This window comes from Gordionus sp. m RMFG-2023, chromosome 1, assembly GCF_954871325.1.
Source record: "Gordionus sp. m RMFG-2023 chromosome 1, tfGorSpeb1-WG-v2, whole genome shotgun sequence".
In the NCBI taxonomy this organism is placed as follows: domain Eukaryota; kingdom Metazoa; phylum Nematomorpha; class Gordioida; order Chordodea; family Parachordodidae; genus Gordionus; species Gordionus sp. m RMFG-2023.
In genome coordinates this window covers 8,200,996-8,228,247 of record NC_088775.1, presented here as the reverse complement: position 1 = coordinate 8,228,247, position 27,252 = coordinate 8,200,996, and the positions used below count along the sequence as shown (strand labels likewise).

General features: G+C 26.0%; 3 protein-coding genes across 5 annotated transcripts; 1 reads left to right on the top strand and 2 right to left on the bottom strand.

The window, feature by feature from the left end:
* LOC135931535 (uncharacterized) lies at window positions 1–23,244 on the top strand. 3 transcript variants are annotated; one of them, XR_010573075.1, is made up of 7 exons: window positions 1–27; window positions 14,863–17,849; window positions 21,232–21,311; window positions 21,373–21,456; window positions 22,617–22,753; window positions 22,885–22,944; window positions 23,188–23,244. XR_010573075.1 is itself a non-coding variant. In XM_065468726.1 (2 exons), the coding sequence occupies exon 2, from the start codon at window positions 16,198–16,200 to the stop codon at window positions 17,761–17,763; it is 1,566 nt and encodes a 521-aa protein (XP_065324798.1). In that variant the 5' UTR covers window positions 10–78; window positions 14,863–16,197; the 3' UTR covers window positions 17,764–18,119. The 3 variants fall into 3 exon arrangements, 1 of the variants encoding a protein (XP_065324798.1); XR_010573074.1 differs by having other exon boundaries at window positions 10–78; XM_065468726.1 differs by lacking the exons at window positions 21,232–21,311; window positions 21,373–21,456; window positions 22,617–22,753; window positions 22,885–22,944; window positions 23,188–23,244 and having other exon boundaries at window positions 10–78; window positions 14,863–18,119.
* Window positions 314–8,168, bottom strand: LOC135931181 (uncharacterized). The gene is made up of 8 exons (XM_065468106.1): window positions 8,017–8,168; window positions 6,365–6,575; window positions 3,538–3,926; window positions 3,287–3,493; window positions 3,117–3,238; window positions 2,724–3,057; window positions 2,060–2,119; window positions 314–356 (listed from the first exon to the last, which is right to left on the bottom strand). Exons 1-8 carry the CDS (start codon window positions 8,166–8,168, stop codon window positions 314–316), a joined length of 1,518 nt encoding a protein of 505 aa, XP_065324178.1.
* LOC135931174 (uncharacterized) lies at window positions 19,820–20,371 on the bottom strand. Its single transcript, XM_065468093.1, has one exon. It carries the CDS (start codon window positions 20,369–20,371, stop codon window positions 19,820–19,822), a length of 552 nt encoding a protein of 183 aa, XP_065324165.1.
* Window positions 23,245–27,252: the final 4,008 nt, after the last annotated feature.

The window sequence follows — 27,252 nt, the reverse complement described above, 5'->3', positions numbered from 1 at the left end:
CCACTTAAAGTTTTCGAAAATATTCAGGTTTACTTTACATCATCATTGCATTTATTCATGATTTAAGATATTCTACATGTAAAATTTATTGATATAATTTCATATCTTCATATTTAGGATTTAGTTATTTTAATATTTAATAAATTAAAATATGGTGAATATAATTTAGAATGTTTTATTAATAATTTATATTTTAACTAATATTCTATTTTAATTTCAGCATATTACCTTTAGTGAATAAATCAATGGAAATAATTGATTTTCTCATTTCTTAGATAAAAATTATGGCCACTATGAATGTTTACACCAAAATTTATTTCTGGTAGCCCCCTCCTTTGTCTCTTAGCATCTTTTGCCTATGAGTTTAATAGATCACCATATGATTAATAAACTAGTTGATAAATTTTTATTCCACATAATAGATAAAAATTTAGGCAGGTTTCATATATAAAAGATGCTTATTTCTAATTTTTTTTTAAATGGTATGATTTTTTAAAATAATATTTCATATAATTATTTATGCTAAAATTCATATTTTATAAAAATGGTTAATTATTATGATCCAAAATATTTAATAGCTTCATTAAATTTATCTTAGAATTTATATACTTCTAAAAATTTATAAAGATAATGATTACATAATTTTGAATATGATTTCCTATAAATTATTTAAATATCTTGGAATAATTCCCTCTAATAAAATTTGCACCAAATAATATCAGCAATAAATACTACTTAGATATTCTTGAATAATTTTATATTAGGATTTAAATTTTTTCCAGGGAATACCACTAAAGCATAACATATATTATATCGTAGTTACTGAAAAATGATTTTGATAGGAATTTAATTTTTTCTCCATATTATCTTTAGTTAAATTGGTAATTTTCTTACAAACAATACAAATGAAGAATGGCATATACAATTAATTAGTTATGGACACAATTTAGCATATTTCAGAGAAGGAATTTATATACTCAAATAATTCCCTATAGATTTTAATTTATTCCTAATTATATTTTTGAATAATGTGGCATCTAGTATTGTTTAAAAACCAGATTTGGGTTGATTTTTCAAAAGGGTCCTATTAAGATTTTAGCTAAAATAATATTATGTAAAATTTGGCAAATAGATGTCCAAGCATTTCTGCCAGCTATGTGCAAAATTTTTAGGCTTGCATAATGTGCTAAGGTTAGCAGGGAGAAGGACAATATTAAGAAAGTGTTTTAATACTTTTATTTTATTTATTTAAAAAATTATTTTACTAAAAATGCAATATATTTTCATGCTTATATAGTTTACAAAAAATCAATTTAATAATTTATATAATCAAACTATTATAAAATGTGTATCGGCCCGATCCGTTTGCAGTGTTGTTAAACGCTACTTTTAAAAGTAGCACGCTATCGCTACCGCTATTTTATAAAAAAAGTAGCGCGCTATCGCTACTGCTATTTTATAAAAAAAGTAGCGCGCTATCGCTACCGCTATCGTTTTCAAATGTGTAGCGCGCTATTAGCTACTTTCTACTTTTAAAAAAAACTAGCTAAAGCTACTTTTTACGCTACTTTGATTTTTTTTAAAATATTTTTTTTTACGTAACTTTATTTCCACAAATAAAATATTGATATAAAAACATGACTATAATTTGTTACATATATATATAATTTATTTATTATTGCACTTTAATAATAATAACATTTCAGTACTGTCATCCCCAAGTCTAGAGCGACGATCAGAAAGTATAAGCTTTGCCATACTAAATAATCGTTCAGCACTAGCACTTGAGGGCAACGCAGTATTAAATTTAATAAACAAACTTTTTATATGAAAAAAATCATCAAAAATATTTAAATTAGAATTTTTAGATTTAAAAAAAGCATATAGAGGTTCAATATTATTATTATTATTTATTTCAAAAAAATCGTCTATGGAAGGCTGCGGTTTCGATCTTGCTATAGTATCGTTATCGTGGTTAGGCATGCCATTTTTTAACGTTACCATCAGCCTATCAAGTTGCCCTTTAGATTCAGTCAAATTAATGTATGGCCAATTTAACTTGAAACTAGGATGAACGATAGCAGCTATTACATTATCATCATCATACAGATCTGGAAATCTAATTTATATAAAGCGATTGTATTTATTATAAAAAAAAGAAGAATACCATTTTAATTTTTAAAATTTAAATTTATCTGAGATTTAGATTCATTTATAAAAAAAATATTAAAATAGCAATAAATTATGGTAAATAAAAATTTTAAAAATATAATTATTATACACAAGGTAATTAATAATATATTAATTTTGAATTTTATATTAATTAATAATTACTATATATTAATATTATAGATTGTGTTGTAAATTAAGCCAATTTAAATTATGGCTAATCAAACAATAAATCATTCATTTTATATAATTGTATAATAGTAAATAAAAATAAAGTTTTGACCTTTTCTCAATGCCTTTTAGCATAGACTCTACCAGTGGTTGGCAAAATTTTAGATTATTGATTCTTTTGAGCTTGGTAATTAATATACTCAGTGTGGGCACATAATATCCCATGCTCATATTATCTTGCCCTTCTAAGATTTTAAGTGAGGCAGCAACATATTGCATAACTTAAAAAATTTAAATGGTTAAATATTATATAATATTATTTATTAATTAAAAATACTTCAGTATATTCTTTAATAAAAGTATGCTCCTCCACATTAAAATACTGTATTCCCATTTGATCCAATATATAATTCATTTTCATTTTTTTCTCATCTAGAAACAATGCTAAAAGTTTCATAGCATTGTAAACACTATTCCATCTTGTAGTGTTTGGTGTCAATAAATAACGTCCTAATTTTTTTTTGAAAATATCAGACGTCTTTGATGACTTATTTTGTTTATTCCAAAGAGCTTGGCATTTAGAAAATGTAGATCTTGATACTCTTTTAAAATCCTCATTTAATAATGCTTCTTCAGCATCCACTGTCGCAATTAAATTTAGGTTGTGGCAGGAACAACGATGATGGCTAGGTAACATAGAAGACCTTATTGAAGATCCTAATATTATAAATTTTATTTTATATTTGTGAAAAATTAAATATAAAATAATTTAAAACCAAGGATGTCATGAACATCAATTATCTCAAACTCCATTTCATCATCTTCTTCTTCTCCATCTTCAATATTTTTGTCAGGAATATTACTAGTATTGTTATTATTATTATCTTCCCCAAATATTCTATATTATTTATATCATATTATAAAAAAATTATAATAAATTCAAAACCTGAAGGCCTTCAGGAAATTAGACCCATTATCCGTAATCATCTTACAAACCTTGTTTTGAATTTTGTAAGACCTATGGATTTCTGCAATAATATTGGCTAGAATGTCATAAGTCTGACAGCCAATTATTCTCTTTAGAACTAAAGCTACAGATTTTCGTTTAAGATTTTTAGGATCAATCCAATGTGCAGTTACTCCTAAATAAGCTCTAAAAATATGACATATTTTAAATCAGAAAATAAACATTTTCACCTTCTATTGTGAGTCCAGCAATCTGCCGTTGTACAGACGTAGGAGACATCTGATAGATTTAATATCAAAGATTCTTTCATTTCCTTAAAGCTCTCCAAAATTCTTGCCATCAGTGTCTGCCTACAAAATATCTTGGTCCGTGGAGAAAAAGTGTTTATCATCTTTATAAAAGAATTATTATCCACCAAGGATAATGGTTGAACTGTATCAATTATAAAGTTAATAATGACTTTATCAGCCAATTTTTGGGATACACCAGGTGTTGATGAATCCATATTGGTTAATTTTGTTTGTATTAAATTTGATTTGGAAGTGGGTTTATCTTCTTCCATTACCCCAAAACTTTTGAGATATTTTTCAATCTCTTTATAATTTGAAGTGTGCACAGTCTAAAATTATAAAATACTTAGAATAAAAATTATGTAGGAGATAAGTAGGGGAGAAGTGCCATAAATGGCCATGTTTGAAGACTGGCCACCTCCCTTTAACTTTTTTTCTATTGGACCGATTTCTCTCAAAATTAGTCAAAATGTCTATATTTATGATATTTACCTTACCTAAGTTCATTTATTGAATAGAGCAATCCAATATAAAAATATTTTATAAAAACTGTTTTTGGTACCTCTTTCTGGAAAAATCACGTTACACATTTTTTTGTTTGGTGAAAAAATTACTAATTTAGATTACTAATATTTTATATAAATATTATCCTTAGGCATTTAGCATTATTCACACAAAAAATAAGACTTTAAAAGTTTTATTTAATAGACATATAGAGGCGCTTATTAATAATAGACAGGTGAGTATTGTCTGGCCAGGCATTGACTGGCCAAAATCATACATTCATATTGAAAATTTTTAACTCATTTTTGCAAACTAACAAAAGCACCCAAAACAAATAAAAATTTATTAATATTAGAAAATCATTGTTCACATTGCTCACTAAGATCAATAGATTTTTGCAGAAACAATGGAATAATCCTACTCACCCTACCACCACACTGCTCCCACAAGTTACAACCACTAGATAAATCAGTCTTTGGACTATTTAAAAATTTTTATAATAACAGCATTGACAATTGGATGAGAAACCATGTAGGCAAATCATTTACCATATATGAAATACCATCAATTATTAAAATGGAGCTTCTTAAAGCTACAACCCCCCAAAATATTCAGAATGGATTTTTAGCCTGTGGAATATATCCCTTCAACCCTGATATATTCTCTGAAGATAGTTATTTAATATCTAATGATGATGATATGTCAGAATTATCCAATATTCCTCTGGCAGTGGGAAAATTAGCTTATTGTGATCCTGAAAATGATACAATATAAATTCCACTCTTAGCCCTATGCCTACCACTTCTGATAATGAGTTATGCTTAACATCATGTCATCAGCCCAATAATAATTTGAATTCACAATCTATTCTACCTCATCCAATTTTATATAGCAATAATATCAAAAAAGACAAGAGGAGAAAGAAATCAGAAATTTTAACCTCATCACCTTATTAAAAACATAAATTAACAAATATTAAAAAAAACAATAAAAAAAAATCTAAAGAAAACTAATGATGAGTGGCTTTGCATAATATGCAAGAAGGCATATTCAAAGAGCAAGAAAGGTGAAGAGTGGATTAAATGCCTGCAATGTGAAGAATGGGCCCATACTCAATGTACTAATAACAATGATTTATTTGTTTATTATGTATGTAAATAAAGATACTATAATTGTTTCATTTATAAATTAATAAAATGGCTTTCATTATTGTTGTGTATTAATAATTGCCTAATTAAGTTTATTAAACATCATGAATGATTAAATTATTAAAAATCACTATAACATGTAAATAGTTAAGATAATAATTTATATAATTATTAAATAGATAGTGATTAATTTTATATTGAAATAAGAATGTTTAACAAAAAGATAATTAAGATATTAATTTATAAAATATTATCATTAAATAGATGATGATAAATTTAGATGTTAATACTTATAATTAAATTTTTATTGCCTAAAAATTAAGAAATATTAACATGTAGTATTTCTAATTGTAATATTTCATATTTATAATAAAATTCTAAATAAAATATTGTCTAACTAAGTTTATTAAACATAAATTTATAAATTGATGAATGATTAAATTATTAAAATAGTCTATTACATGTAGATAATTAATATAATAATTTATAAAGTCATTAAATAGAGAGTGGTTAATTTTATATTGAAATTAAACTGTTTAACAAAAAGATAATTAAGTTATTAATTTATAAAGTATCATTAAATGGATGATGAAAAATTTAGATTCTTATACTTATTAAAATAGTGTATAATTAAATTTTTATATACCTAAAATGAAAAAATATTTAAGATAGGTCTTTTGCAAGTATTTCATATTGTAATATTTCATATTTATAATAAAATTCTTAATTAATATATTATGGCCAGTTAACACATAATGTATTGACTGGCCAGAAAAATAACTTTCACATAACCTCATCTAGCTCATAAACAATTATAGATAGAGCTTTAATTCAAATTTTATTTTAAAGATTAATAATTTGGCTACACATTGATATCAAATTTGTTTGGTTAAACCCTATTCTTAATATTTTTTTTTTCAAAAAAGCAAAAACATGGCCATTCATGGCACTTCTCCCCTACATAAAAATGATTGAAATAACTATTTTAAAATGTTTTAAATAATTTAGATAAAATTTATGAATATATAAAAAAAATAATTGGTTTTTGATTTTAATTTATTTTAAAAATTAAAGATTAGCCTACACATTGATATTAAATTTGTTTAATATATTACCTTTAAATGTTTTTTCAAATTAAAGCTGCTCGTATGATTTGAAGAGATAATTTTGCGGCACATCTTGCACCGAAACCGATATCCAGTATTAATTTTTTCTTCAAGGTTAAAGTATTTCTTGAATTTTGGGAAAGGATCATCTATATTTTGCTCATTTTCCAAAGAAATTTCAATATCTTCAACAATCTCACACATAACAAAATTTATAAAGCTTAATATAAAATGTAAAATGAAATATAAAATAAGATAAAAGCAAGGACATACCAATAAAGGAATTTCAAAAATATATAATATAATGAATGCGCGAAATATAAATCAAATACAGATTGCTATTTAACAACTGTTTATATCTAATATATAACAATAATGTATATTTTTAAATATAAATTTCAAAATTAAATTAAATAAAAGGATTATAATTTTAGATTTTATAAAAAATATATTTTAATAATTTTTAGATGTATTTATTATGTAAAATTGAAAGTAGCGAGCTACCGCTATCGCTATTTTTTAAAAAAAAGTAGATCGCTATAGCTACCGCTACTGAAAAAAGTAGCGCGCTATTTTAACCCACACTGTCCGTTTGTCTGTCTTTTGTCATTATACCATTTCGCTTCAAAATTTCGAAATATTTCCTAGAAAAAGTCTTTATTTCAATATTGAATTTGTGTTTATCTCCTTAAAGGAAAAGGTAATTGTTTTAATTAAAATTTTTACATATTAATATAAAGTATTTACTTCAATACTGTAATTTTGGTTATCTCATTATTACATCAATATTGTATATTTGTTTATCTCCTTAAAGGAAAAGGTAATTGTTTTAATTAAAATTTTTACATATTAATATTTTAAAGTATTTACTTCAATACTGTAATTTTGATTATCTCATTAATTTACATCAATATTGTATTATTTGTTTATCTCCTTAAAGGAAAAGGTAATTGTTTTAATTAAAATTTTTACATATTAATATTTTAAAGTATTTACTTAAATACTGTATTTTTGGTTATCTCATTAATTTACTTCAATATTGTATATCTGTTTATCTCCTTAAAGGCAAAGGTAATTGTTTTAATTAAAATTTTTACATATTAATATTATTAAATATTTACTTCAATACTGTTATTGTGGCAATCTTAAATAATGATACCAACTTCATACCGAAAGTCCAAATATTATAAATGTAAAATTTATTATATTTAAATTTAAATATAAGATGTGGAACATGTATGATGTTCAATGTGTAAAAACAAATAACAATGTTGAGGGATTTCATCGTTCTTTAAAAGAGTATATAACATATTCTCATCCTAATTATCGGCAATAGTTTTTTAAAAGATTCAACATTTTTAGATACGTTTCTTTATTTTTATTTGTCAATAATATATATGCCAGGAATTATTGTATGATTAATCATTATATGAATTATAATTGCTTAAATAATATAGGACACGAAAAAAATGTGCCGTCCATCAAAATTTGGTCGGCATTACAGAGACTTTCAAGTTGTTCATGTGTAGAAAATATTCATAATTCATTATTTTCATTACAAATTAAAAAAGTCTTATTATCAAGTGTTAATTTATAATCCCCGTATAATCGGATATCAGAATTTATAAGAGGCAAAGGTGGTCTCAATGATTTAATAGCACGATTCATAATAGTTTTGACATAGAAATGTTGGTAGAGCATTAGAATAGAGTTGAACGAGAGGATCCATTTTTCTAATACGCATAACTTGATTATATGTTTTACGTTTGCTTTGATAGGGGTACGCTCGAATTTGTTCTTTAAGTTTATTCATAGTTACTAAAATTGCATAATGCTCTTCCTCAGATTCAGAAGGATGGTTGTATGTGTCAATGTAATAATGTACCTCTTGCCGTACAATGACTTAGTCTACATTTAAATAAAATTCCGAATTTATGATGAACATATAAAAATTTATTTGAATATAATAAATTACGTTTTTTTGGGAAAGAATAAAATTATATGGCTGTTCTACGTTTAAATATGAGAATTGAATGTTATTAACTGATATTGGTAAAGTTACAGAGCTATCAGCTGCAATGGAGATATCGATTACAACTTCTTCATCTATAAAACTTTCGTCCAAAAATGGTAAAACATGGAGATCATCCTCTCCATCTTCTTGTTTATGATTAATCACAGAAGTCACAATATCTTCATTTCTACCCATCGATTCTTAAGGAAAAAAATATTTTTGATTAATTATGATAAAATTAAAAAGAAAATATACTAACAAAATTTTGATTAACTATGATAAAATTAAAAAGAAAATATATTAACAAAATTTTGATTAACCAAAATCAGCATCTTCTCGAATAGGATTGATCATCGAGGATATCGACTCCGGACCTTCTTCAGGGATCCCAGAAATCCCCACAGCACTTCCATCTTCTTGTTCATGAATATTCACAGAAGTCACATAATCTTCATTTCTTCCCAATGATACTTAAGGAAAAATATATTAATTTGATTTTCATATTATATTGTAAAATACTTCCTCTTCTTGCAGTCAAGTACTTGCAAATATCTAGAAAATAATAAATTACATCTTGTATATTAAAATCTTGCATATTAAATAATTTACCATTGCATTATGCTGTCAGAGTAAATACATTATTTAAAGTAAATAATCTACCATGGCAGGTTGGAGAAGTACAAATATAATAAATTTTACATTTATAATATTTGGACTTTCGGTATGAATGTGTTATCATTATTTAAGATTGCCACAATAACAGTATTGAAGTAAATACTTTAAAATATTAATATGTAAAAATTTTAATTAAAACAATTACCTTTTCCTTTAAGGAGATAGGCAAATATACAATATTGATGTAAATTAATGAGATAACCAAAATTACAGTATTGAAGTAAATACTTTAAAATATTAATATGTAAAAATTTTAATTAAAACAATTACCTTTTCCTTTAAGGAGATAAACAAATATACAATATTGATGTAAATGAATGAGATAACCAAAATTACAGTATTGAAGTAAATACTTTAAAATATATGTAAAAATTTTAATTAAAACAATTACCTTTTCCTTTAAGGAGATAAACAAATATACAATATTGATGTAAATTAATGAGATAACCAAAATTACAGTATTGAAGTAAATACTTTAAAATATTAATATGTAAAAATTTTAATTAAAACAATTACCTTTTCCTTTAAGGAGATAAACAAATATACAATATTGATGTAAATTAATGAGATAACCAAAATTACAGTATTGAAGTAAATACTTTAAAATATTAATATGTAAAAATTTTAATTAAAACAATTACCTTTTCCTTTAAGGAGATAAACAAATATGCAATATTGATGTAAATTAATGAGATAACCAAAAATACAGTATTGAAGTAAATACTTTAAAATATTAATATGTAATAATTTTAATTAAAACAATTACCTTTTCCTTTAAGGAGATAAACAAATATACAATATTGATGTAAATTAATGAGATAACCAAAATTAAAGTATTGAAGTAAATACTTTAAAATATTAATATGTAAAAATTTTAATTAAAACAATTACCAATTCCTTTAAGGAGGTAAACAAATATACAATATTGATGTAAATTAATGAGATAACCAAAAATACAGTATTGAAGTAAATACTTTAAAATATTAATATGTAAAAATTAAAACAATTACCTTTTCCTTTAAGGAGATAAACAAATATACAATATTGATGTAAATTAATGAGATAACCAAAATTACAGTATTGAAGTAAATACTTTAAAATATTAATATGTAAAAATTTTAATTAAAACAATTACCTTTTCCTTTAAGGAGATAAACAAATATACAATATTGATGTAAATTAATGAGATAACCAAAATTACAGTATTGAAGTAAATACTTTAAAATATTAATATAAAACCATTACCTTTTTCTTTAAGGAGATAAACACAAATTCAATATTGAAGTAAAGACTTTTTCTAGGAAATATTTCGAAATTTTGAAGCTAAATGGTATAATGACAAAAGACAGACAAACGGATCGGACCGATACCGTAAGGTTAATATTAAATTTATATAAAGACTAAAAAAAATCAATCCGTAAGGTTAACATTGAGTTAATAGATAGCGAAAAAGAAATATTTAAAAAAAAATTAATCAGGATATTTCAACATAATGATATCTTGGGTATAATCTTAATCAGCCGTTTTTTAAAATTGTATGTAACATTTTCATAAAGGTGTTTTAATCTTAATTTGAAATCTAAATTATTTTGATCTCTTTTTTTATTTCAAGTCGCAAATAAATAATAATGAATACAATTTTCAATATAAAATTATTCCATAAAAAAACTCCTCTTTTTTCTTTCATTAAATAATTAATTAAATAAACAAAATACCATAAAAAGTTTGTTCAATCTTATTTTAAAATAATTTAAAGACATAATGATGAATAGAAATGATATCAGTTTGAAATATGGGTTTGTCACACTTCAACTTGTTATTTACCTCCCCCCACTCCAGAATTGAAGGGCTAAATTTATAAAACAGGAATCTAAAACATTCCAGGACCAAAGCACTATTTTCAAGAAATAGAATTGGTTGGAAATTTTTTAAAAAATATCCAAACATTTTTACTAAGCATATATATTTGATTTATAAGATCGCAAAAACTATAAGAGCATCTGCAGCGGATCTCTTTTTTCAGGTCTTGCTTAATCCAAGAATTTTTTTCATAAATTTCAGTGAACCAAATTATTATTACATAAATAAGTTCAAGTTTAATCCACTCCAAAAAAAATAAAGGGGAAAATACTGCCCATCCCCCCTTCAGGCCAGGTTCAATCCATTAAAACTAAGTGCTATGGTTTGAGTAAAAATAAATTTAAAGCATTTACTTGATAATACCAATATTATTTGTTAAATATTACTGATTACTTATACCTAATATTTAATATTAAAAAAAATTCCCAGGCAAAGTCCAAAGCCATATTAATTATGAAAAATTCTTCCAAGTCCAATGAAAGATCCTAATAATTTTGGTAATTGAGAACTGAAATAAAATATTTAAATAATCATAATGAATTTAAAAATACAATCAAAATTAAGATTTTCATGGGCCTTGGTTTTTTGATCAGGTCAAGCCCAGGCCTGCAAAAAAATTTGTTTTGGACCAATGTTTGACTTAGTGTCCAGGCTCATAATAATTTTGAAAAATTTTCCCTAAGCCCTGCCCAATATAACGTATAAAAAAAATTTCCAAACCCAGCTCAACCCATAATAATTTTATAAAAAAATTTTATCAAACCTGGCCAACCGATAGTAATTTTCAAAATTTTTTTCCAAGCCTGGAGATTGGTAAATTTCTAAAAACCATATCTATTTTTTAGTCTATTTTAACCCAGCTCACCCTAATCAAGGCCAACCCATTAAGACTAAGAGTGAATACTATTTTTTTGAATAAAAATATATTTAAATTAGATTTTATTTGAGGGCCATATAAATATTCTGGGTTAAATATTACCCCTATGCCTAATATTAAAAAAATTCCCAAGCTGGGTTCTCTCAATTAGTTTTCTCAAACCCGCAAAAGACCATAATAATTTTGATAGTTGAGGACTGAAATAAAACATATAAAAAGTCACTATGCATTTAAAAATACAATCATAATATGAAAGTTGCATTAGCCTTGGTTTTTGATCAGGCCTTGCCATGTATACAAAAGAAATTTTCAGACCAATTTCTAGCCCATAATTAAAATTAAAAAATTTACAGGAATCTTAGACTATAATAATTATGCAAAATGTTTCTCAAGCTATGTCCAAGTCCATATTAATGGTGAAAAATATTTCCCAAGCCCAGGAAAACCCAAATAATTTATTTTGATCCAGAAAAATAGGTCTGATGTATGAGGTTTATAAGAATTAAATTTGTCTAATTTCAAAATTATCATCAAATGAAGGGTAAATATCTGATTTACCTATGATTCTACTGGTGAGATGAGTAAATATACAAAATTTTTCTATCTTATGAGGTTTTATTTAAAATTTTATATTTATTTTGGGGTTATTCTAAAATTTTCCATTATTTTTATAAAATATATTAATGATATATAATATTAATTTTATTTGTATTTGTAATTTATAATCTAAAAATTTATTCTTACTATATAAGAGTTTTGTGTTATCAAAATGTGCTTTGTCCCTTCCATATCTCTTATCTTTTCTGAAACCCCAATATAATGGTATAAAATTCTAAATTATACATAAATTTAAGATTGAATAAGTACTTCATTTAAAGTTCTACCTTATTCCTATTGAATTGGTACTTGATACATTTAAAGTTCTATTTATCCCTAAATATTCAGGAATATGTATAATATTAGGTGTGTATTCAGTGCATTCAATGCACAGGCAAAATTTTAAAAATGTCAACTATTAATTAATTTATGAAAGTTGCATAGGAAATGGTTTTTTGATTAGGCCTGGCTATATCTGCAAAAAAAATTTCACACAAATCTATAACTTATATTTAAAATTCAAAAATCTTAAAGCACCTCTATTTTAAATTTTATCCAATATGATTTCCATCACATTTTTAAATTTATATATTTCTAATACATGCTCACGGTATACTTTGCAACAATTTTACCTCTTTTTCTCTTAAATTTTAATATTTATATAAAATTTATTAATAAAGTATATTTAATACCATACACACAAATTAAATAATTACCCTTCAACCCCATCAGCTAGTAGGGTAATAATAATAAACGGTAAAATTTAAAAAATAACAGATATTAATTAATATTTTAAATTTAATTATATTCAGGTTGGTGCATGCGTAAAGCATACGCCTTTGAAACTTTAATATATAAATATAATTAATATTTTAAATTTATTTATATTCAAGTTGGTGCAGCGGTAAAGCATATGCCTTTGAAATGGGAGGCTTGTGTTCGATTCTCGTAGAGAGCAAAAAATTAACATTACACTATAGTCTCCTTAAATTTAAAATACATTAGGGAGATACGAAAATGATCGTGTTTTGATTATGGAGATTAAATTAACATTACACTATATAGTCTCCTTAAATTTAAAATACATTAGGGAGATACGAAAACGATCGTGTTATGATTATGGAGATTATATTAGATTTTCGCCTTTTAAATTTAAATATCGAATCGTGAGAAATTTAATCATTTGTTATAAAAACTCTTTATTTTTACAAGTCATCAATAGTAAAAACAATTAATCAGCCTATCAACGGCGACTCTTCATAATATTATGGTGGGAAATCTTGTTCTTAAATGGAAAAATTAAAGAATAATTGTAACTATTTATACAGGAGTGCCATTTTGAAAAAAATATTCATTTATATTTTTTTGAATCGCAATAACTATGGATGTCTCGACATTTTACAAGTAAATATAATATAAGAGAATAATAAAATATAAATACAAAGAAATTTGGAAAGCGAAATACCTGGAGCTCTCAGGTTCAAAATTTTAATATAAATAAAAACCGTAATGTTATTTAAAAAAATATATATTAACAAAACGCCTTTAATAGAGTTACAAAATGACATATTATTTTAATTTTTATCATTATTATTTTTTAATTATTTTAATTTTGAAACATTATTTTTTCAAAAAAGCCTATTTTTGGCCTATTCCACCATTGATATCTCAAGAACTATTAGTTCTAAGAATTTAGGATTCTATGCCTTTTAATAATGCTCACTCAGTGAACACAATTTTATCAAAATTATAATGGTCGCTGAAAAGTTATCGATTTGGTATGGAATTACCCTATTATAATTTTTAGTCAATTGAACATATATTAAAATATAAAATACATTTTGCCAAAAATAAATACATGCTCTTTTTTTCATTTGTATTAAATATGGTCTGTGCCGATATTAAATATCGGATCGGCATTGATATTTAGCGTTTTCAAAAAATATATGTTCGGGCCGATATTTCTAAATTAGTTATTTTATGATTGTATACATAATCATATAAATAATTTCATAATATTAAAATTTGTCGTAATGTTTAAAAGAATATTAAGAATTTATACTATTTTTTTAAAGTATCTGCAATAATAAAAGGATTTTAAAATATCTAACGAGTCACATTGAGCTAGTGTTATTAAGCGGCTCAATTTAGTCCGTTTTTAAAAACGTTTGGCTCAAATTTTTGGCAAATACTCATTATTGATTTTACCCACAGGTGGCAGAAAGGTTTGGACTTCTATTGGCCAAATTTCAAGGCTTAGGTAATTATATATTGGCGTAAATAGTTTGTTTTTAAAGAAAATACGAGCCAGACCTGAAAATATAAAACCCAGACGAAGCCGGGACCTAGCCGTTTTTTTAACAAACCCGGGCCTTGCAATTGGAACTTCTGCAGGTCTCTGATATAAATTAACTAACTGCATTTAACATTGTTTTAAAATTATTTTACTACCACTACATACTATATTACTTTAACTGCTTTTAGTGCACACATGGAATTGGATAATGATATTGTCAAGGTGGGTCAAGCTTGGATGTCCTACACATTACTTCTAGGGGCAGGTAGGGGGAATTCAATACCTATCGACAACGCGTATCTAAGCACTTTCGCAACACAAGCATGTCCTTATACTGCACCAATAAAATTTCTAGGACACAATCTTATAAACAGATCATATATAGGAGCGATGTGCATACATGAACCCAGTAATAACCTAAAATATGATACAGGAATATCACTAAAGGACAATGATTTACGGTTCACTTCCATGTTGAATGAGGAAATGATACCATCATTGGTAACTGGCATAGAATCTGTACCTACAGAATTAGGAATACCTGACTCAGATGTATACGCATACTTATCATCATCTAACACAGTACTGACGACCAAAGGAAAAATTATATCTAAGAATCAAATACCCAGCAAATGTCCAAACATTAAAATAATATCAACTTACCAGATGAAGAAATTAATAAGTGAATCAATCAAGATTAAAACAGCATTAGATAACAAAAATACTACAGATGAAAATTCTTCTGACACAAGTAAGCAACATGATAAAAACACAGATTTCGACAGATTTTATGACAGTTTCGAATTACTATCACTATCTGTAAATAAAAAAAAGCCACAATAGCTGGGAAAATCGAAAAACAGGAGTTCACCATTGGCAAATTAGAATATCCAATCTATTCTGACTTAATACCAGTAAGATCAGTTAGTGTCAAGGTGGTAAATTATGAATACTCCAGCCAGCCTTCCTTCACGCCATATTATAAGTCAATTGAAAAACGTTTGAAGGACCCCTCAGAGATCAATTTAAATTGGGACTTTATCAATAGATGGTACTTTGGAAACATAGCCTCAATGATATCTTTGATCAAAACAGATAGCTTTCACGAAGAGGCCGCTTTAGTTAGGCTCATTTGTATGATTAATTCGAACTCCAGTGACGCTTATCAAATTGACCCAGTTAGTTACAAATTTGTTCGGCGTGTAAAAAACACTGGTGTTCATGATGAGATACACCCTACTCTATCATCTTACGCAAAATTTCCAAACAATTCTAAATTCATCGTAACAACTATAGATATGGCTGGGTCTTGCCTAAGGCACAAAATGTTCCCATATGTTTTGCAAGAAATATTTAAACCATCAGAGCTTGACTTGACCTGGACAGTGATACCAATAATGTCTGAAAGCATGTAAGGAATTTTCTTCCCTGCTTACTGCGCTGCATTTTTAGATTCATCCCTTTGGCATGGGAAAATTTATTGGAATGGCAAATATGATGTATCAACAGATGAAAAAGGTACAATGAATAAAATCATTATTGCAGGGATGCCCATGTCTAATAATGTCATTATACCTGGTCCAACCAACTTTATGTTAGCCCTTAACTCAACTGATGAAATTTTTTCAATAAACTTTGGTGACCGGATACTGGACGTATGGGTAGACATTAAGCGTGATCCCATTATATACGATTTCATCGACATTTGGAAATCGTACTTTAAGACAGAACGTTTCTCAGAAATATCCCTCCACATGGAATATTGCTACGAATATATATGCGAGTACCTGTCTACATCCGACTCCTGCACAAAAGCATTATCGATGGCAAGCGAATTATTCGCTGCTAACACTCCAGGCATATTAGCATCGGGACCAAATGATATAAATCCCGGTGGTTCGTGGACCATAGGAGGGGGTGGACTCACTGCTAAGGGTTTAGGTTCATCAGACATATTTAAAGGATGTGCGGGCCCTTCTAATGCCCCAGCCAGGAAACGATTAATCGGATTCAATTTTTCTAACCGATCACCCTTGCTCAACTACGCCAATAGTAGCGCCAGAATACAGTCGACACCAAAGAACATTACCGTCAATGATTACAGTTACGTAGATGCCATTGATGTTGCATGGACTTCTATTTTTCCCGAGGTTCACAATACCCAATACAGTGTGCGTACTTGTACATCAATATACAGGATGGGTATAGCATTAAATTTAATTGACACCACTCATGGAAATCAAGAATCTCGAGGATCAAACAGATTACAAAACTACATCAACGCAGTTTCAAATGCTTTAATGTTATCATCATGTCATACTATATTAAGTGGAAATATACCATTAAATAGCTATACAGGGGTTGAAACCCACCTAAATTTTAATCAAATTGAAGAAATGAAAAACCTTAAAGAACAGGCCACACTATATTACAGCAACTTAAATCAATTAAAACACATGGTGAATACAGAAGCTCACTGGGATTGGTCAGCCATAATCGATTACTATGGGGTATCATACGATGATGACGACTTTGAAACTTGCTTGCCAATACCTTTCCCATATCTGGCACAGTGGTGGAGGAAACTGGGGAATGTGATATGGCCAGATAGGTTAACTATTTACCCATGTAATCTGCCATATAAATGTGCATCTACAAACGAGGGAGCAATCCAAATGTCAAGCCTATCCCCATTACAGAGGTGTTGCGCACCTTCTACGCCAGACATCTTTTCATATTGCCCAACAGTTTGGTCATCCAGAAAATCTGGTAAGTTTGAGACTTTAAAACTATGGTACGAAGACTTACAAACAATTTCATTGTGCGAACACAAAGTAGGGGACATCAGATTTACTTCCATGGCTTTCAGCTTGCCAACACATTGTTATCCACTAAACCAGAAGAGAGAGCAAGATGCATATATACTCAATTATAAAAATTTCATCTACTACAGCAATCCACTCGTATCGGATATCATGATACCTTTGATGCCAAATATGAAGCATTTATTGGAAAAAACGAAAGAGCACATCTTGTTTCCGCCTATTCCTGGTGGTATAGGATTTTTAGCAGGGGAACAGAAGCAATAGTTTAGATTAGCATGACTAGTACGATAATTAGCTACCGACATACAAGCAAAATACAAAGACAATTCTATCACTGCCAATATACAACTGTGATATTTTGTTTATTTGAATCTTTATTTTAAACTTCATAATAAATTATTTATAATATTCGGGATAAATGATAGAATGTTCATTGAAAGCAAATCCACCTCAAAATCCTATGTCCACCTCCATCCCTAAACTAAATTTTCGCCACTTTCGACAGCTCTATTCCCATGTTATTAATTATAAGGGCTTAATTATAATTGTAATCCCTTCATATATTTTAGCTTATGCTCTATTACAAACTACCAAAATATTGGTAATGTAAAAGAGTTATTTTTATGAATGTGAATCAAAAACCTTCCCCTCATTTACAATGAATGCATTATTATAGTACATTGTTTTATCTGATTATTAGTTTACTGATAGAATGTCTAACTCTTTTAAATTATAATTAAAAATATAGCAAAAAATTATCCAGATAGTTTTACATAAAAACTAATGACTATTGATTGTATGAAATAAATAGATAGGTTTATAGTGCGCATGAATTGAACGTTTCAACGTAGCGTTTCAAAACGTAAATAAAAAAACGTAAACGCAACTAAATTGAAGCGTTAATTTTTATTTTTTTTTAATGTTGAAACGTTTAAATTTAAAACCAAAAAAAATTTTGTTCAATTTAAATGAATGCATTTAAAATGTATTATTTGCGTTTTGTAGAGTTGCGTGGAAACGTTCAATTTGTACGCACTATATAATAAAAGTATTAAATAAGTTTTTACAGTAATATATTTTGCCCTATTTCATCTAAAATATTAATTGATAACCCCTTATATATTTAGCCTACCACCCTTCAAAAAATGTATATATTTGTAAATTATAAATTAATTTTTTCACACGTTCATCATGTATTTTGATAAATTTGATTTTTTAATTTTTAAAAAATGTATTTATAAATTGTTATTTTTAAAATTTAAGAGTTTCCTATAAAAGTGGAGTTAAATATCATTATATTCATTCATAATTTTCAAGTTTATTAGAGTTATTTATTTTATTTTGGAAGATTTGAATAAAATTTTGAAATTTATCTAAGCGGTCACAAAGTTCTAATACAACCTTACGTCACCACTAAGGGTAACTTTGTCAATGAAGCATCCTTTTTCCTAAATAACTTTAGGTTCTTTATTGCCCTTATTAGTTAATTATTTTAATGTAAAATTTTTGCATTTAAATCGTTTTTAACATTTTAGATTTCTTTTAATATAGATTTTTACCTTGTAATTTTAATGTCTAATCTTTATGAAAGAATTATAAAAAATATATAATTTTATAAGGTTAACAATTTATCAAGAGAAAAATACCCTAAGGGTGAAATATCATATGTTAACATTAAAAATGAAGGCAGAATTTCAAAACATTTCTTTCCCACTCAACGAGCATGAAAGTTGGTATCCTTCGAATAGCATCTATTTTTTCTTTCGCTGGGTGTATTCCATTTTTGTTTATTACAAAACCTAGAAAAGAAACTGATTCATTTAAAAAGCGTATTTTGGCCCATTTTGCTTTCATACCCACCTGTTTTAATTTCATTAATACTTTTTTTACGTTATTCAAATGTTCTACATCATTTTTCCCCGTTATGATAATATGGTCGGCGCACTAGAAAGACCGAAAGGCATACAATGATATTGGAAATATCCAATATGGGTTGATATGGTTAAGTATTTGAACTCTCTTTTATTGGTAATTGTAAATATGCATTTTTCAAATCTATTACCGTAAATTTCAACCCATCTTTTAATTTGGTTAAAAGATCATCTACCGTTGGTATAATATGATAATCGTATAAAATATATGGGTTTAATGTCACCTTGAAATCCGCACAATTCCTGATTTCTCCATTTGTTTTGCATACGTTTACTGTTGGAGTAGCCCATGACAAACGTTTTTTTGTTGGGTCAATCTCTTCAATATTCCCGATTTAACCACTCTATCGAGTTCCATTTCAATTGGTTTTCGTAATGGAAAAGTTACTCTACGAGCTGGCCATGATTTTGGCCTTACTCAGATGTATGCTAACTTCCATATCTTTCACCCGTCCTGGCTTGTCATCAAAAACACTGAAAAATTCTTTCGTCATGCCAGCAATTTGTTTGTCGGTTGTCATAACCTCTTTACTTGTTATACTACATATAGTAACTTGTCGTGGGATAAACATATTAAATGCCAGTATCCATGGTAGTCCAAATAATGGTATGTCATTTGATCGGGTCACCACAATCGGTAGTGATCTGCTTATTTTTTCAAGACGAACCCTTACCACAGTCTCACCAAGTACATCCAGCGGTTGGTTACCATATACTGACAAAGGTTTGGTTGGTCCAAGTTTGGGTCGGCCAATTTCATCCCAATATTGTTTCCCAATCACCGATACCTGTGCCCCCGTATCATAGTCAAATTCTATAGGTACTCCATTCATCCTAACAGATATCTTCGCTCTATTTCTACCAATTTGAGAAATATTATTAATTGAATCCGATGAGTCATTGTCATCTTGATGCATAGCTTCCACATTTTGAGCATTCATTGTACTTACACATATCATTATTGTTAAATTTACTGTTATCTCTGAACTTAAAATTATTAATATTATTATTGTAATTACTAAAATTTCCTTTATCTTTATTATTATTATATGGGTACTTTTGATTAGAAAATTTTCCTTGATTACTCTCTAACTGCTCCTTAGGTTTATTGACTTTATTTACATCATATTTACTTCATCCTCAGCCCTTTTTATTGCCAAAGCCATATTTAAAACCTGTTGAAAACTCACCCTTTCTCCCATGTCATATATTCCATCTGAAAATCTGGTGCAAATATCTTTCTCAAATGCACCCATTTTGATTCCAGCCACCATCTGATCTCAATCTCCCATCCAGGTCAGATTCAAATTTACACTCTTCTGCCAATTTTTTAAATAGGTCTGCAAACTCCACAACTGCTTCACCATCCCCTCTTTCTATCCGAATAAGCTTAATTCTCGAGCTGAATAACGTTGAAATAGGCTTAAATTTTATCCACTTCAATTATCTCCTCATAATTAAGTTCTTTCAAAATTTTTGGACATACAAAAGACATCATCTCGCCAAATGACTAATTCCCATATAAGCAAATAATATTTTTTTCTTGGTTTCATTATTTATTAATATACCTCTTACCTCCAACCAGGGTTGCCATGCCTCCCCCCATCAGTGGGAGTCTCCCACAATTTTTTAGTTTACCCACATACATCTCACTCCCACAAAACTCCCACAATTTTTTAATTTCTCCCACAATTTTTTTTTAGCATTTTAATGTTTTTAATATATAAATAATAATTTTGAGAGACAGTATTTGATTATTTTTAAAATAAATTTTAAATATTTATTCGAAAAATATGTCTAGTTCTTTTATTTTATTTTTCCGCTAATCTCCATCCAACCAATCCAATCCATTCGACATTTTCAAAATTTGAAGTTAGAAAAGTATGTATAATTATTATAAATATATTTTAAATTACTTAATATATTTTATATCGTTATCTAGATTCTATAATTGCAGTGCTCCACTCGACATTTTCATAGAAGAATAGAACTTTTAGAAGTGAACAATAATACCAAACAGATTTAAGTAATAAAATGTTCTATTTTGCTAATAATTTTATCTTACTGTAAAATTAAAATATTATATTAAGCACTAAACATTCATAAAATTTTCATAATAAATGATTTTAAATGGCTGTTAACAACACATATGGTTTTTATGATTATCATGTCATCTTTTATACAAACATCCTTTTTTTATCACACATTTCTCATCATTTTATAATAAAACCAAATAAAATCTTACTTTTTATAACATGCTACAATTTGAATTATTCTCTTACAAATAAAAATGTACATTGATATTTTTTAGCTTCATTAGTTTATAAAATCTATTTCAAATTAGATTGAATCTTTTTGTAAATAATAAATAACATACTTTTTCTTATAACTATAATATTCATTGTTTAAATTTATTAAAATCAATGTAAGATATAAATATTTTTATATATAAATAATTAATATTTATTATAAATAGGCAAATATATATAATATTGAAAATATAACAAGCATAAGCTTAGAAAGTACTTGTTTTGTTAATCAATAAACTGGATATTAATGTATAGTAATATAATTAAATGAATGTATGTTAAAAAATTACTTTTTCTCTATAATATGCCCCAGTCCTAGGCAAATTTTTTAATATGATTTTTACATTTATTTAAATAATTATTATCATTTTGATATAAATCAAAAAAATCATTTTTTTAAATCAAGATTTATGCTAAACCTATATTTCTCACTTTTAATTTTTCTCTCAATTAATAAACATAGCATATTAACCTCAATCAGTTTAATTTATAATCTTTAAGTTTAATAAGGAGAGGAGACCAAAATAGTTATGTAAAATTTGTGTTTTTAAATATTATATACCTGATTCAGTTTAATTTATAATCTTGAGGTTTAATAAGGAGACCAAAATAGTTATGCTTATGGAATGGACAACAAAAATAGGACATTTTTTTGGCAAGAAAAAAAAGAAGGTTGCACCATCCTTTGCGTATTTGATTTTAAACTTTAATGTTGATTTTCTCATTTTAAACATTGGCAGTTGGCACAAGTGGATCACTCCAATTCTAGATCGACGATAAGCTGTGTATAAATAATAGTACAAAAGCAGTTTTTTTTGAAAATAATTTTTATTTTTATATATTTAATTAAAATATATATGTTTTATTGTCCAAAAAGCAACATCATATTTGGTATTGGCACCTCAACAACCTCAACTGGTATGAAACAAAAATCAATTAAGAATTTCTTCAAGAAATCAGTGCCAGTGATTCCTGAGGTGGTGGAACTTAAGCATCTTTGTGATCGTGTTCGTGGTATGTATAATTAATGTATATAGTATGTATAATTATAAATATATAATAGTACATAAACAGTTTATATTGAAAATAATTTTTCTTTTTATATATTTAATTATAACATTTTATTGTCCAAAAAACAACATCAGTATTGGAAACTAGTGCTTTAACCTCAAAGCAATCTAAATCTCAAGAAGATGACTATCATGGTATATATAAATAAAAATATAAAATATGTATAATATTTAGGATTTCTTAAGCTTAGATTAAAGATGATTAGGATAATAATATTTTCTAAGTTCCACTTTCATTGCTAATTTTTAAAAATATTACTTCTAATATTAATAATATATTTTTTAAAATATAATAGTATATAAGTAATTTATATTGAAAATAATTTTTCTTTTTATATATTTAATTATAACATTTTATTGTCCAAAAAACAACATCAGTATTGGAAACTGCTTTAACCTCTAAACAATCTAAATCTCAAGAAGATGACTATCATGGTATATATAAATAAAAATATAAAATATGTATAATATTTAGGATTTCTTAAGCTTAGATTAAAGATGATTAGGATAATAATATTTTCTAAGTTCCACTTTCATTGCAAATTTTTAAAAATATTACTTCTAATATTAATAATATCTTTTTTAAAATATAATAGTATATAAGTAATTTATATTGAAAATAATTTTTCTTTTTATATATTTAATTATAACATTTTATTGTCCAAAAAACAACATCAGTATTGGAAACTGCTTTAACCTCTAAACAATCTAAATCTCAAGAAGATGACTATCATGGTATATATAAATAAAAATATAAAATATGTATAATATTTAGGATTTCTTAAGCTTAGATTAAAGATGATTAGGATAATAATATTTTCTAAGTTCCACTTTCATTGCTAATTTTTAAAAATATTATTTCTAATATTAATAATATATTTTTTAAAATATAATAGTATATAAGTAATTTATATTGAAAATAATTTTTCTTTTTATATATTTAATTATAACATTTTATTGTCCAAAAAACAACATCATTATTGGAAACTGCTTTAACCTCTAAACAATCTAAATCTCAAGAAGATGACTATCATGGTATATATAAATAAAAATATAAAATATGTATAATATTTAGGATTTCTTAAGCTTAGATTAAAGATGATTAGGATAATAATATTTTCTAAGTTCCACTTTCATTGCTAATTTTTAAAAATATTACTTCTAATATTAATAATATATTTTTTAAAATATAATAGTATATAAGTAATTTATATTGAAAATAATTTTTCTTTTTATATATTTAATTATAACATTTTATTGTCCAAAAAACAACATCAGTATTGGAAACTGCTTTAACCTCTAAACAATCTAAATCTCAAGAAGATGACTATCATGGTATATATAAATAAAAATATATATAATATTTGGGAAATTTATTTTTATTTTCTTAGATAAGTTCCACTTGCATTCAAGTATTAATAATTTATTTAGTAAGGAAATAATTTTTATAATTATGCGCATTCTATATTTTTAACTATCGTATTAAAATTAATGACAAATATTCTTAATTTACATTTGAAAATAATTATATAGGAATAAAAGCTTTAAAACGTATGTCTCCAAAATATTCGCCGTCTATATCCGATTCGGATGAAACTGGAGATCTTTCTGAAAATAGTATTTATTTCTTATAATTTTTGAAAATAAGCATATAAAATTAGGATATGTTTTTAGTTCATATAAATCATTTTTTTAATAAAATAGCACTTTGATAATTAATTTTGCTTTAAATATCCTAACAAAATTGATTATCTTTTTATATTTTATATACTATAGAATCCGAGAAAGTCAATAAAAGAAGAAAATATATATGTAAATATAACAAGATATGGGAGAAAAAATATGTTTGGTTGATTAGGCTTACAGGTAGCCATGCTAAATGTAGAATATGTCTTACAGTATTTAGTTACTACAATGGGGGGGAATATGATATTTTGCGACACCAAAAATCGTCAAAGCATAAGTCAGTACAGGGGAGTCTATCAACGTCTATTGCAATACAAAAATATTCTCCAAAAATAATAAATAATACAGATGCAACTACAATTGCGGAAACTGTATATTCATATCATGTAGTTCAACATTCACAGAGCTATCTGTCATCACAATGTGGGTCGAATCTCTTCCCCATAATATTTAACGACTCCAAAATAAGTGCCAACTTTACTTGTGGTAGGACAAAAATGAGCAAGGCTATCACAAATGTGTTAGGACCTGAATCCAAGAGGTCAATTCTAGACGATTTGAAAGAAGGGCATCCATATGCTATTTTAACAGATGCATCAAATAAGGGAAATATCGCAAAATATCATATTCCCCCCCCCCCATTGTAGTAACTAAATACTGTAAAACATATTCTACATTTAGCATGGCTACCTGTAAGCCTCATCAACCAAACATATTTTTGCTCCCATATCTTGTTATATTTACATATATATTTTCTTCTTTTATTGACTTTCTCGGATTCTATAGTATATAAAATATAAAAAGATAATCAATTTTGTTAGGATATTTAAAGCAAAATTAATTATCAAAGTGCTATTTTATTAAAAAAAATGATTTATATGAACTAAAAACATATCCTAATTTTATATGCTTATTTTCAAAAATTATAAGAAATAAATACTATTTTCAGAAAGATCTCCAGTTTCATCCGAATCGGATATAGACGGCGAATATTTTGGAGACATACGTTTTAAAGCTTTTATTCCTATATAATTATTTTCAAATGTAAATTAAGAATATTTGTCATTAATTTTAATACGATAGTTAAAAATATAGAATGCGCATAATTATAAAAATTATTTCCTTACTAAATAAATTATTAATATTTGAATGCAAGTGGAACTTATCTAAGAAAATAAAAATAAATTTCCTAAATATTATACATATTTTATATTTTTATTTATATATACCATGATAGTCATCTTCTTGAGATTTAGATTGTTTAGAGGTTAAATCAGTTTCCAATACTGATGTTGTTTTTTGGACAATAAAATGTTATAATTAAATATATAAAAAGAAAAATTATTTTCAATATAAATTACTTATATACTATTATATTTTTTTAGCAATTTCTCCCACAATTTTTATATTTCTCCCACAAAATACCTAATTTCTCCCACAATTTGAAAATTTTGACCTGGCAACCCTGCCTCCAACACATCATCTATACATTCAATATAATCTTGAAAGTTTTTGTTAATCATAATTTTCAAATTTCATTTGTATAATATTATTTACTTGATTAATATTATTCGTTTCATTTGATATATTCAATTCACCACTAGTAATTGGTTTATCTTCTATAGTGATAATAAGAACGTCGCCAATATACAGTTTCTTTATTTAATATGTATATGTAAATCAAGTATTCTACCACATGACAATTGGTATATATATGTATGATTGATTTGTATATGACATTTATAACATTAATAATAAATATAATATAACTCATTATAACAGCATCTTTGATGACTAAACGTGTGGTCAATCAGCAAATAAAATTGTTGGTTTCATTTAAACTTAAAAATTATTTATATTCTCCTTCTTTATATCCTCTTCCAATATTAAATTTTCAAAAAAAAAACACTCAGGAATTTCTTCCTTTTTTTTCATGGCACCAACCAAATCTCTTTGCCTCATACATGTATTTCCTTGAATGACTAGCTGATATTACATTCAAAATCTCTTCCCTCAATATCACTTTAACCAAGAGCGTCGTTTGGTAAAAGGAACTTATTGACTACCTCGCGCTGTAACAATTAATTTTAAAAATAACTTGTAGAAGTTATTTATAAATAATAATAATATAAGTGATTATGATTGTTCTGTAAAATCAATATCCTCCAATACTCTTAATTGCATATGATAATACATTTGCAGAAAAAGAACAGTTTTTAAAGAAAATAATATCCAAAAATAAAAGTCAAATTATACTTTTTAATTTTGTTTATAACTTGATTACATAATTTTTATCATCAGATTATTATAATAATTTTTTATTTTGAAAATTAAATTTGAAATAAAAAAATTTGTCAAGGTATTAGAGTACTTTTTATTTTATGACGAAAATTCATTCCAATTATTCGAATAATTATTGGAATCGAGTGAATCGATTTAATTTTTTTTTTTGAAATTATTTCAGCAATATTATTAAGAAAATTTCCTTTCATAAAATACAAAATTTATATAATAAATTATTTTGTTTTCATTGATTCTAAATAACTAAAATACTTTCGTCTAAAAAAATTTATGTATAAAATTAATATGTACTACTTAAAACTACTACATTGTTGAGTTGAGATGAGTTCCATCAAATATATTGTTCTCTATTATATTATCGTTATATTAAAATAATTATAAAAATAATATTACTTATGTCTTTTATTATTTTATGAATATTTTGCTTATATTCATCTAAATTATATTCGTATATAA

What these genes read in the sequence shown, in the direction of transcription:
- LOC135931181 (XM_065468106.1), bottom strand. Translation starts at nt 8,168, where the DNA reads ATGAATAAACTTAAAGAACAAATTCGAGCGTACCCCTATCAAAGCAAA. An exon ending in ATTTGAAAAAACATTTAAAG is followed by an intron (nt 3,927 to 6,364) that starts GTAATATATTAA and finishes TTATAATTTTAG; the next exon opens with ACTGTGCACACTTCAAATTA. An exon ending in AATTTCCTGAAGGCCTTCAG is followed by an intron (nt 3,239 to 3,286) that starts GTTTTGAATTTA and finishes TAAATAATATAG; the next exon opens with AATATTTGGGGAAGATAATA.
- LOC135931535 (XM_065468726.1), top strand. Translation starts at nt 16,198, where the DNA reads ATGAATAAAATCATTATTGCAGGGATGCCCATGTCTAATAATGTCATT.
- LOC135931174 (XM_065468093.1), bottom strand. Translation starts at nt 20,371, where the DNA reads ATGAATGCTCAAAATGTGGAAGCTATGCATCAAGATGACAATGACTCA.